Below are 13,294 nucleotides of genomic sequence, written 5' to 3'. Positions count from 1 at the left end.
GGTGGGGAAAACTAGTGTTTTTGCATGAATCTAGTCATTACATTCTTCACTGCCACTTTGCCTCATTAAAGGAAAAGCCACTTTCACTTGAGAATATTCTGGAGAAGGAGTTTTATTAAATTCCAACTGTTGCATCACATCTTTCAGATTTTGCTGACTATTGAAGTACAATGGTTGTCATGAGAACAGCACTTGTGTGTTGATTCCAGGAGAAGCAAGGTAAGCTTTTATCATAGTACATCATTTTTTTGGAAAGAACAGCTGACAAACCATGGTTATGCAGATCTGGAATTTGGCATCTTCTCAAAAATGGATGAAGTGAGCATGTCACTTCAAGAAATCCCACAGACAGTGTGTATTATAAATAATAAAATTTGAGGTTCCAAATGAAAATGGAAAATTTGAAAATTTTGTGTCCACCATTAGGAACTTGAGTCTCTTTAAGTTTTTTTTTCCAGAAAAAAGACTTTTTTCCAAGGGAATTGGTGCTAATATTAATGAATCTGATTTTTTAAATGTTATATGTATAATGGTTCGGCATCTTTAATGTTATATATGTAAATTTAATGGTTTGCTACAGAACTAGTGAAATGGAATTTTCCAAGAGATCAATGCATGACATTACAAAATCACGTATGGGTAAAAGACTCATTGAGATTGCAAAAGACACCGATGGATTTTAATGTAATAGTATGGAATTTTCATTGCTGTGGTCCCAGATTCCATACTTCAACTATCAAATTTTGATTGAGTATCAAAGAAGAATATTCCCAGTTTTCTGAAAAAGCCACTTAAATGCTCCCTTCTTTCTCAACTGCATACCTCTGTGAAGCCAGATAATCATATACTTCAAAACAATATTTTGCCGCAGATCGAGCACAGATGCACATCTGCTTCTATAAAGCCAAACATTAAAGAAATTTGCAAAACTGCTTTTTAGAAGATCACTCATCTCCCTGTCCTTTGCCTTGGAAAATATAACTTTTTTCATGAAAATATGAACAAGTAATTGTTTTTTATTTGTGATTTAAGTTATACATATAACAATATATTTAAATATTTAAGCATTTCTTAGCTTTAATTTCAAATACAACAAATATTGATATGTATATCCCACACAGACACAGCTCTTTGGAGTCTTTGATAAATTTTACGTGTCTAAAGGGGTCCTTCAGATCAAGAGAGTGTGTGTGAATGTAGGGAAAGGAATCAGTGTATGGGGTAAGAGTCTGCAGGGAGAGAACTAGCCATGAAATAGGAAACATTCTCCATTCCCTCTGCCATAGTTTCCCAACTTGTGAATTGCAACAATATGGCTGTCACAAGGCAATCCTTTGTGAGTCATGCACACTAAGTAACTCTGTTTAATATCCTTACTGACTTCTCTTTCAGTGTGCCTTTTTGTAAAATGCAATTAAACAAAGTCAAGATGTTTGAGCCACAGAGCCCCAGAAACCTGCATTTATCTGGTGGCCTCTTTTAGTCATCGGTGAAGTGCCCAGGAGGAATGAATACAGTGTCCAGCCTTAGGTCCTCATCCATCATGGGACTGTCTTAGCCATGGGTTTTCCAGTAATGCCAGTCCCAGGTTGGCCCCATACCCACGTGCAGCCAAGTCTCATTGCACCCTGATGCTTCCCTGGTATTATTTCATGAACATGCATCTCAACGGCCAGGTATGGAACTTGCTAGAAGACATCTTAGCACTCTTTCCCACTAGGTTATTGCTCTGGCAGTCAAAGGCAGGGGGAGTCATTGGCTATTAATTTTTTTGCTTTTCCTTACATGGTAATAATTGTTCTCACCATGCTCTCTTATCCATGAGAGAGAGAAAATTGGCCATGTTACCATGTTATCCGCACTCTCAGATAAAAGAAGATGAAAAGAATATTTGGAGTTCAATAAAATATACATTCTATTGGGGTTGGCTTTTGAATTGTTGTTCATTTCTCTTAATAGGAATAATACATGGTTAATGAAAAAATTGAAATGGGCAAAGATACTATTTTTATAAGAAAGTCAAAAGCACTACCAATCCTACTACTGAAGTATTCACTAATATGAGATTGATACATGATTATCCAAGTTTCTCCTTTGTGAATGTATTTCAATAAATATGTTTACATTTCTGATAAAGGAAATCATACTGCACACAGATTTATATCTTCTTTTAAAAAAATTCATCATGAACACCTTTCCATATCTGCATCCTCATTTTAAATGTTGTGTATTATTGCATGGTAAGGATGAAAGATAAGGTATTTATACCAACCTCTTATTGTCAGATATTTAAGTGATTCAGATTTAAATATTTTTAAAAAGCATTTGGTGCTGAAACCCCTTACTATGTACAAGTTAATATACACCAATAAAAGAAAAACTTAAGTGTTAGGGACAAGAATTCTAATGCCTAGACTTCAGATGTCATTGTACGGTCCTAGCTAAACTTTGCATTGGGTGATCCTGAGCCCTTTCCTGGGTCTCACTACCACAAAAGAGAGATAAGGATTTCCCCAGAGTACTTGACATGTGATGGAACTACCAGTAGTAAAGTTCATGTTTAATTTCATGAACAGAACTGTAACCTGTGTAAAGAGTATGGCTTCCAGCCTACAAGTAAAAATAGTACCTCATTATATCTCTAAATCAACTGATTTTTAAACTTTCAGTCCCTTTCCTGTCAACATCGCAGAAAACCCAACCCTCTGGAATTCCTAGCCAGCACCCCTCCCCACCAAACTAATCTTTTCGGAGTAGGGAATGAGGGGAGGGTGGGCTCTGGTCATTGAGGCATTTGTCCACACAACAGCTTCTGAGAAGCCCTTCATCTTCCATGTCACCCCTGGGTCCCTGTGGTCCTACTGCCCTGGGTTCCACAAGTCTCTCTTTTCAAGGAAAAAAGTCTATGGTGCATGGGGAATTCTTCAACCTTCCTGTTTCTCCCAGAGCAAGAAATTTTCTTCTTCCTCCTGTCCAAACTCTCTGGGCCTGGGCTTTGTGGGAACCCTCAGGCAGGTAGGAAAGTAGTTGACAGATAAATTCTATTTTCTGTCTCTAGACAAGGAGGAGCAAAGCTGCCATCTACTTGAATGAAGAAAGAAGACGAGCTATAAACACTTGAATGGAGGAAGAAGAGGAATTCAAGAGAATTCTCCTCAGTAAATCTAGGTCCTTATAGATATAATTTCTCTCCCATTCACATTGCTAGCCTCCATTCCTTCCCATCCAGCAACAGAAGAAAGGGCCATTTCCGTATTTCCCTCCCACTTTGGATTTTCCTGGATTGTCACAGAAAAGCAACATCTTCTGCCCTAGGAGGTAATTTCTCCAGGCTCCCAGGGGTGGAGAGTGAGTCCGCATGCCTGATGAACACCCAGGGGTCCTTCCTTACCTTGTCTTTTCTTGGAGATGCCAGATGCTCCACCCCACCCAGGGCTCAGACAAGAGCCCATGGATCAAAGAACAGAGTGGGAATTCCTTACCAAGTCCTGCAAGCTCTCCCATATCTAGCCTTCCCTCACACTGCTCTCCTTCCCTCATTAGACTGTGGCCGCACTACCCATCCTTATATCCCTCAAACCCATCAGGCCCTCCCCACCCCTCAGCCAGGGTCATCCTCAGGTGCCTGACTGCTGCTTTCTTCTTACTTGTTCTTTTTCTTTTTCTTCTTCTTCTTTGTCTCTCCTCTTCCTCCTTCTTTTCCTTCTTCTCCTTCCCCTCCTCCTCCTCCTCTTTCTTCTCCCCCTTCTCCTTCTCCTCCCTTTTCTCCTCTCTCCCCCTCTTTCTACCCTTCTTCTTCTTCTTAACAGAGTCTGGCTATGTTTCCTAGTCTAGTCTGGAACTCACAATCCTCTTGCCTCTGCCTCACAAGATTATAGATGTGTGCCACCAAGCCTGGTTTTCAAGTGTCTTTCTGCAAAGGCTGTCCTTAACCATGACAAGGGAGGTGACCAACCTTTATCCTCTCCATCATCACCTTTCATTTCCTTCATAGCATTTATCAGAAATCTAATGGCCTTGTTTCAATTTCTCTGTTGGTTTACTTGCTAAGTTACTTTATCGCGGATGGAATGTGAACTTCATAAGGACCAGAGGTGGCCTGCCTTTTTCACACTGTATTCTCAACCTCCAGAACAGCACCTGCATACAATAGGCACTCAATGAATACCTGTGAATGAGTAAGTGAGAGAGTAAATGGGTTGGAGCAAATCCTTCTCTATTCATATCTATTATGAAGACAAGAATACACCACTTTTACCTAAAGAGAAAGCCTTCATCCTTTTCTGAAAATACTCTAAGGTTCCCAAGGCTTTGGAAATCAGGGACAAGAAAAGAAGTCCCTTTCAGTACAGGCAACTTGTACCTTTCATCCTGCAAAAGAACTTCAGCCAAAGGAGACAGAAATGCATTGGCTGGTTATTTTATTGGGTGAAGGGTGGGACGTTGGGGGGCAGGTGGAAGACTGGGAAACAGAGGGGAAAAGGGAAAAGAAAGGAAGAGAGACCCAGGTTAGTCTCTCTAAAGGTTGTCCCCTACACCTGGATGGAAGGTAAGACCTATGGCTCTGACTGGCTCTGCTAGTGTCAGGGTGGAAAGCTGCTTGCCTTTCACACACAGAGGTTAGCGTCGGCCCAATTAGCTCTTCTGGACTCCTGTCTAAACAGGACCCAGCCTTCAGGCAACCGCAGGGGCGGGGGGGGGGGCGGGGGGGGGTGTCTGTGAACGGCAGCCCAATCCTGCCAGGCCAGCGATGGGGGAGGACCCTGCTCTTTCTTAAGCTTCAGCAATTCAAGCCAGGGCTAGAAAGCCAGACAAACAGCCACTCCTCTGGATTTCCACCTGCCTGTCAAGAGCCAGGAAGAGGAACTCAGCCTGCCACCAGAGCTCGGGGGAAGAGATCTGTCTGGCGACCTCTGCCACACCAACCACAGCCTGCCAACATGGCCAACCAGCTGACTGAAGAGCAAATCGCTGAATTCAAGGAGGCCTTTTCTCTGTTTGACAAGGACGGGGATGGCTGTATCACCACCCAGGAGCTGGGCACAGTCATGCGGTCCCTGGGCCAGAACCCCACAGAAGCTGAGCTCCAGGGCATGGTGAACGAGATCGACCGGGATGGAAATGGCACCATTGACTTCTCTGAGTTCCTGAGCATGATGGCCAGGAAGATGAAAGACACAGATAGCGAGGAGGAGATTAGGGAGGCCTTCCGCGTGTTCGACAAGGATGGTAACGGCTATGTCAGCGCCGCAGAGCTAAGACACGTGATGACCAGGCTGGGGGAGAAGCTGAGTGATGAGGAGGTGGAGGAGATGATCCGGGCTGCAGACACAGATGGAGATGGCCAAGTGAACTATGAGGAGTTTGTCCACATGCTGGTGTCCAAGTGAGGTCATGTGCCAGGTGCCTGTGATGCTCCGGGGTATGGGCTGGACAGCCTTGAGTTTCTTCCTCCATTCCCCAGTTTCTTCTGGGCACTGTTGCTTCTCAGGCAAAAGTGGACTGGATCTACCTTTCTGCATCTTACTTTCTGCATCTCCTTTTCTGCCAACCACCCATCTGCTTATCCAGCATGACCCAGGATGCCCTCAAGCCAGGCAAACCATAAAGGCCTCCCATTGCTCTGGAGTAGAAGCAGAAGTGACCTGCATGGACAATGAGCCCAAGGACCTGCAGAGGTTTTACTCACTCTGCCACCTGCTAGGTTGGGCCCAGTGACATCTTATAGTCACCAGGTCAGGATCCTTAACAGGCACCAAACATGGGGACCAGGGGGCCTATAGACTTGAGTCCACACTGGAATTTCTGGAGCATCTTGGACTTCAGACTTCATCTGCTGTAGGATTTGGAAGACATCTTGGCCTTCGAGTGAAGGGTGGTGACAACTGAGGTCAGGTCACCTGGAAAACATTTCCCTTCCACATGGCTTGCTTCATTCTATCTTCTCTGTCATTCATCTTTTGGAGCTGGGAGTAAATCTGGGGTCAGTTGTGACATGTTTATGTTCTTCTAGGAAAGAGGGAATTTTGAATGAAAGGGAGAGGGAAACTTCAGGGAAATAAATAAGACACCTGTGTTCTTATTTCTCTTCCTCTTTTCTGTTTCCAACTAAAATGATCCTGGATATGTCCAGGGCATAAGGTAGGCAGAAATTTCCACTTTTTGAGTGCTTTTGGAAATTCCGTGAATTTCTGTACTAATGAAGGTAGCAAAAAGGAAAAGTCTGTATATTTATTTAATCTTGAATATGTGCTTTCAATATAAGGGATGATTTAGCAGCAAAGAGCAGTTCAAAGTCCATGCAGAGGTCCTAAAAGACTGAGTCAATTACAGCAAAGAAAGAGCCCTGATGACTGTTTTCACTCCTCCCATAGTTGCTGTGTTTGTTGTTAAGTGTTAGAAGACCTAAGAGGGGGAGGGCGTGCTAACTATGAGATGTGTCCAGCACGTGCGCTACAAAAGCAATTCAGAGATAGTTCTCTGCAAATGAGCCATGCCCAGAGGTTGGATAAGATCATCAGAGACCCTGGGGCCACAGGTCACTTTAGTTCCAAAGGAAGCCAGTGTTTTGTGGGGTGGACACAAGACTGGGATCCATCAGAAGCTCCCTCCTTTACCCCCATATTTTCTCATTTATAAACCAAAAAAAATAAAACATGAACTCAGAAGCAAGAGAGCTTGGGGTTCCAACATTGGCCTTGCTATCATCATTACACCAGTACCTCTCCATGACAACAGGACCCTCCTGCTATCTTCCTGGGTACAAGGCTTACATAGTCACTTGCTACTACCATCTTACAAATGATGAAGCCAAGACACAGGGAGCTTAAGAAATCAGTCCAGTGTCCCACAGCTGGTGAGTACATGGCAGAGCTTGGATTTGAGTGCAAGCCTGAGCCCTGACCACTCAGCTACCCAGCTGCTCACGTCCCCCTTTGCCTCTACTATGGTACTGCCCTTCTCTAACCATGGTGAGTATTAGGAATGATATTCTTAATACACTTAGCATGGAGTAGGTGCTTAGTAAAAGACAGGTACCATTGCTATCACTATGAAGAATCCATCCCTTACAGCTCTAAGCCTCAATGAGACTTGGCAATGTATTTCGCCCCCCTAAAGGGTCAAGGAGACAAGGGTGGAGAGGAAGCAAGCGCTGGCTCTCTGTGCCTTCTTGGAGTTTCATTTCTGAGGACCACTTCAGGTAAGAACTGGTCCTGTGCAGATGTAAGTGTAAATTCCTCTGGCAGGGAAGCAGGAGGACTTTCAGGCTGGGCTAGCGGAACTAACCTCCCTTGTCCCTTCAGAGTTGGGATTGGTTGAACACCTTCCAGTGGATATTTGGGAAGGAACCCCATAAGCACTAGAACAAAGCACCCAGAGGTCACTGGACAGCAGCTCCCTTGGGTTGGGGGAGTATCAGAAGAGTCAAGACAGAGGTCTGGATGAATTACAGAGCCACCTGCCAAAAGGAACATCATGTCCCCTGGGGACAAACACAGCTCAGATCTCAGCATCTTTTGTGGGGTACCTCCTAATTTCTATAGGAGCAAGAAAAACAGAGGTATCCTGTGGACTTCCTGTGGACCCGGTGGGAGAGTTGATACTGAATCCCAAGTCTTAAGATGCAGTTGAACGACCGCTAATGCTTTGGCTAGGAATGAATGAAGGTGTCTTTTTGCATTTCCCATCCAGTATCCTAGCAATTCTTCTTTTGATCTTACACAGGAACCATGCACACCTGCATTTTACAGGCCTTAGAGCCTTTCATGCAGAACTCTTCTGCCTGCCCAGGCAGGAGCTAGCAGGTGAAATGGAAAAGCTCTGTCAACTGAGAGCTGACAGGCCCTCAGCCTCCCTTGGGGCCGATCCCTCAGAAGCAAAGTGGTAATAAGCAGAGTTCATTTCTTCTTGCTGTGGGAACTCAGGCAGCAGAGTCAAAGCAGGCCACACAACAACCAGAATGTGCCTTATCCCTCTCCTTGGCATTTACATTGCTGAACATAAGGTTTTTTTAAAAAAAAAAAAAAGTCTACATCATCCTTTCTCAGTGATACAGGGCCATCTAGCCATGGTGGGCATCTCCTGCTTGTACACATGGGTCAGTTCCTCTCCCAGCTTGTTGAGTTCAGTGCATTGGATGCCAGGCCCAGAGGAGACATAATGGAGCTGTAACTCTCTGACTCAGTCCCCCCTCTGCAATGTTGTGATGTCCCTGGGGTCCCCTGTGCTTGCCAATGAATCCTAAACCCCACAGTATGTATGTCCTCTCACCAGGGCTCGGAACACTGACCTCAACAGCTAAGCACCAGCTGATCTGAGTCAGTTTACGCAGGGCAATGTGTCCCATCACACACCAGCCTCAGGAGCCAGGGCTACCTGTCTTCAACACCCCTCCCACAACTTTATTTTCTTTTCCCTTCCTCTTCCCTGTCCTGGCCAAACCTCCAAGGTATCGGTCCTGTCCCAGACATCAAGACAGATATTTTTTACTTGAAAACGTGGTTGTCATAATTGGGAGTGGGTTCCTGCCCATTTGGTAAGGGTCAGGGGAGATTGAGGATCCAGAGCTGGGGCAGCTTGAAGGAGCCACCAAACAGCCACCAATGTGTAGGATACAAGAGAGGAACCAGCCCTGCACTCTTCTGTGACAAAGACTGTAAGACAGTTGCACTATTTCCCTTTCCTTTTGGACACTGTGTAATTAGATTTAAACAACCTCCCTGCATCCCCCAAAAAGGTGCTAGATTGCAGCTCCAAAGAACATTCCATCCATCCGTGGAGGAAGGAATTTATAAATATTACCTCGACTTTCATGTGCTTTCACCGAGCTCCCTCATAAATCAGAACTTGGGGCTCCTGCCTGCCCAGACTATATAAAGCACACCCCTGACTCTGGGTTTCCAATTTTAAATCAAACACAGCCCAGCCCCGCCGGCTCCTGTTTATCCTTACAGATTCCAGGGGCCTGTTTAAAAACTCCCAGAACCAGTCAGCTAAAAATGACCCACCCATAGCTCCTCCTGGAGAAATGTAACATCAAAACTCATGTATGGGGTAGAATGCTCCATGAAAAACAGAGCAATGGGGGAATACCAGTGTTTCTCCACCAAAAAACAAAGCCAAATAAAACAAGACAAAACCAAAAACTGCCTCTGAGGAAGATCTGGGCCCAGCCCACATGCCACCCTCCTCCTCATCCTGCTTTTCTGATGGCTGTTTCTATAGCAACAGGGAAGACAATATGAAGTTATAAAATGTCCATCCATAAACCAAAGAGAAAAGCTGGAATAAATTTTTCCCACTTAACACTTAGAAGGTACTAACTTTGCCAACACCTTGATTTTGGGCTTCCAGACTCCAGAACTATAAGAAAATACATTTCTATCTTTTAAGCCGCCAAGATTATAGTTCTTTGTTACAGCCTCAGCTACCTAATGTATCCACTCTAAGAGAAATTCAGAGGTATTCACAGCCTGCCTCTTATTCTGAGGACCCAAAAGGTGACTGTGGACTTGGAGCAGAGCTGTTCTTTCTCCTAGCCCAGTTCTGATTTCATATGACTGGTGCAAGGAATCACAGCCTCTAGAGTCTAGATTGATCCAAGGGTCAAGGAAGAAGAATGAGACAATTGATCCCTTCTACACAGGAGAAACCTTCTAACAAATTCAGGTGTGACCTCCCAGACACTAGACTTGTAGTTGTTGTGCAAAGCCTGGCCCTACTCAGGTGCAGTTTAGCATCTATATGAGAACTTGACCTCTCCTCAGCATTTCTAAGGAAGTAGTCTTTATTTTTCTTCCAGTACTGGGGCATGCACTCTCCCACTTGAGCCATACCTATAGTTCTTCAGTTGTTTTTCATATAGAGTCTCTCGCCTTTTGCATATGGCCTCAGACCCTGATCCTCCTGCCTCTGCCTCCCTCGAAGCTGGGATTACAAGTGTGTACCACCATGACTGGCTTGCCTTGAACCACAGTCCTCCTATCTCCACCTCCCAACTAGCTGGGATTATAGGTGTGAGCCACTGTATCTGCCCTGGAAGGAGGCATTTGGGTCTGAAGAACAACACACAGAGCATGGCAGTTAGGATACATTCTTTTCTTCCTCACACATACATGCAACCTTGCGTTATTACCTCAGTGCCAGAAGTTGATGGAAATCAGGTTGAGATTTAAAAATTACATTTATAGAACCTTGGATTTGTACAGCATCATAAAGTTTATTTGGCCTAATTCTCCATCCAGGATGAAAGTTCTAACAGCCACAATATCCTTGAGAAATGGTTAACTTATATCTCCTTGAATGTAACCATTGTAGGGAGTTCAAGGCCAATGTCCAAATGGTGGGATAACTCTTACCCTAGACAGCTTTTCCTTCAATGGGTTTGAAATGTACCTTCTGTGACTTCACCTATCATCCTCTTTCTTCTTTCTACTTTTTAGATAAAACCTAGAGCAGCAGAAAGTAAACTCACACATCTGTGAGTCGAGTACTGTAGAATTGTCTTGCCTCATACTGCATTCTCTCCTCTCCAAGACTTTTATATGACACGTGCTCAGGCCCTTCACTGAACTAGCAGCCCAATTCTGACACTTGTCAGATTGTCAAAATCTGTCCTGATGATGTATTTCCAGCCCTTAACACGGTGGGAACAGCACCAATGGCAGGGGGATTGCACTTCCTTGTTCTGGATACAGCATTTCTAAGAATAAAGCTACTAGGCCAGCAAAGACTTGTGCTCAAACAATATGGCGTTCTTTCAACAAAAGATTTTGTTGAGCGCTGTGTGTGTGCTGTGTGGTAGACTTCAGGAGACACAGAGACGAATAAGACTCACAAGTAATGAAGGGACAATCAGTAGAGAAAGGGTTATAAGATATAAGAAGAGTGGCAAAGAACTGGAAACACAGAGGGAGAGACACTCACATCTGCTCAGCACATGGAGGGGGCAAAGAGGTTCCTGGAAAGACTTTCCAGAGAGATGACCACCAGCCATATCTTGAAGGCAGCTAAGCAGGTGATGGACGGGGTGTCCCAGGCAAAAGCAATAGAGCGTGCAAATTCACAGAGGCACAGAGTGGCCTGTTTATGCTGCCACTTCCTACCCATCCTTAGGCACTAAATTCTAATGTTGAAGGCTCTAAGCACCTCCACTGGCATTCCAATGGCCCCAATCTCCACTGCCGGGCTGGGTTAAAGACCTTCTCTCTCTCTTCATAACACTTACTGCATAACTGTAACACCAACATTTATGCTATTGTATAAACAATCTGTTTATTTGCCGTCTTTCTCCCTACTGAGCCACTAACTCCTCCAGTTGGTTGTCTTCAAAGCCGAATGTGTAGGGTGGAAGCTGGCTTAGAGTTGCTGTTCAACACAAACGTGTTAATTGGCCCATGGAGCAGGTCAGCATGTTCCATTTAGAGATGTTCTAGACGACAATGGAAAAATGGGTCTGTGAGAGGTGATGAGGAGCTTCCACTGCCATTCTAAGGAATCTGGCTCCATACTTAAGGCAATGGAAACTCATGGGGTGATTTTATGCAAGGGATTAATTTGAGGAAAAGAAAACCCACACTGGCAGCCAATGGAGGATGAAAGTTAGAGGCTGAGGAAGACAAAAAGACTAGTTAAAAAACCTGGGCAACAGCCTATATAAGAGACACTGGGGCTTGGAACAAGATTTTATCAATAAAGGGTGAACAATGGCAGAGACAGAAAATGGGTCAAACATATTAAGAACTAGAACTGGAGGGAGAATTCAGGGAGGAAAGAAGCAAGAATTCTCTAAAAACAAGAATTGGAAAGAGGGTTGGGAGTGGTAGGACACAACTATAATCCCAGCCACTCAGGAAGCAGGGGTAGGAGTATAGAAATCTGAGACTAGTCTGGGCAAAAGCACAAAACCATATCTGAAAAACAAACTAAAGGCAAACGTACTGAGGGCATGGCTCAAGTAGTAGCTCTCTTGCCTCTCAAGCCCAAAGCCACGAGTTCATAACCCCAGTGTCTCCAAAAACTAATAAAAGAATTGAGAATGAGTTTTTATTTTATTTTGATGGTTTAAAGAAAAGAAGGATACGATGATGTCTATTTTTCAGTCTTGCTCATTTTCAGATGATGGGACTTACAAATAGTCAGAAGTGTATGGTCAGAACTGGGCTGGGTTGAAGATCCAGGCAGTCACTAGTGTAGACAAAGTTAAAGGAATCCACGAGGCAATGCACGGAGAGTGTAGACCAAGCAGAGATGGGATCCCAGCCCCAGTCTTCTGCCTTGCTCACACGCAGCTGCACAGGGCCTGTTCTCAGTGGAGCCCATGCTTCCTTTAACTTCTGCTGTTGCTGTCTTGAAATTCATTGATTTTTGAAAAAGGACCCCCTCATTTGCATTTTACACTGGGCCCCACGAAATATGCAGCCAGTCCTGCTCACCATGATGGCCTTGGCTGCACACCAGGGGCCACCACGTGGGCATCCCATGCCACAGACTGCCTCTGTGTCTATCAGAGTCCCCTCCTCCTGCAAGATCTTTGCTAAGGACTGGTGTTTGTTTCCACAAGCTTGTTGACACAACTTTGGCCTTTTTCTTTTTAGCTTCTTTGCTCAGAAATCACTACTGATATTATCAGATCACACCCTCATTGGAATCATGACTGCTCTGGTGACATAGAGTGGACTTGAGAGAACCCAGACACCAAGAGACACTTCCCTGATGATGATCAGGACTGGTCGTTCAGGCTAGGCTCAGCTCACGCCTGGTCCCCAGGGTCTCTGTCTATAGCAGGCTTGAAACTCAAGAACTTTTCCCTGGGCTGTTCCAGCCAAGACTACAGATCTAATTGGGAAAGATATCCTAACAACCCAGACTGTGAAATTAGCCTTGACCCAAGACCATAAACTCTCCTCCTAACACCCTATCTTCCATCCCCCTCACTGCTAGAAAAGGGAGGTGCAGGACAAATCTCCAGTGAAAGAGTAGTAATTCTATCACTCAGAAATCACTTCATAGTGATTAAAGATCTTTGAATTCAGAAAGGGAGATTAGGCGAACCATGGTAGAGTTGTCTTCTTTCCCAGTAAGAACGAGATGGTCTTAAACAAAATGTCTTAAACAGCAGAAAAGAAGATTTTGATTCAACACAGAGAAGAATTTCACAATAGCACAGATTTAAGACGGCTACAGGGGAAACCAAACCAGAGAAAATTTAACCTGCACGGGAGCCTTGCCCAGATGGAATGAAAAGGATCTTTGTGTTTCCTCAAGGTTCTGTCACAGCACTTTGCATGGAAAG

At 44.5% G+C, this 13,294-nt stretch overlaps 1 protein-coding gene and 1 long non-coding RNA gene across 2 annotated transcripts in view; one reads left to right on the top strand and one right to left on the bottom strand.

Annotated features, from left to right (window-relative positions):
- The window catches only part of LOC141417547 (uncharacterized), a 113,720-nt gene that overhangs the window by 35,204 nt on the left and 65,222 nt on the right, over nucleotides 1-13,294 (bottom strand). The window lies entirely within an intron of this gene.
- Calml3 (calmodulin like 3) lies at nucleotides 4,775-6,082 on the top strand. Its single transcript, XM_020186180.2, has one exon. It carries the CDS (start codon nucleotides 4,941-4,943, stop codon nucleotides 5,388-5,390), a length of 450 nt encoding a protein of 149 aa, XP_020041769.1. The 5' UTR covers nucleotides 4,775-4,940; the 3' UTR covers nucleotides 5,391-6,082.

This window comes from Castor canadensis, chromosome 15 (genome assembly GCF_047511655.1).
Source record: "Castor canadensis chromosome 15, mCasCan1.hap1v2, whole genome shotgun sequence".
Classification (NCBI taxonomy): Eukaryota; Metazoa; Chordata; class Mammalia; order Rodentia; family Castoridae; genus Castor; species Castor canadensis.
Note: the sequence above shows the minus strand (reverse complement) of the source record. Positions and strands in the feature narration are given on the sequence as shown.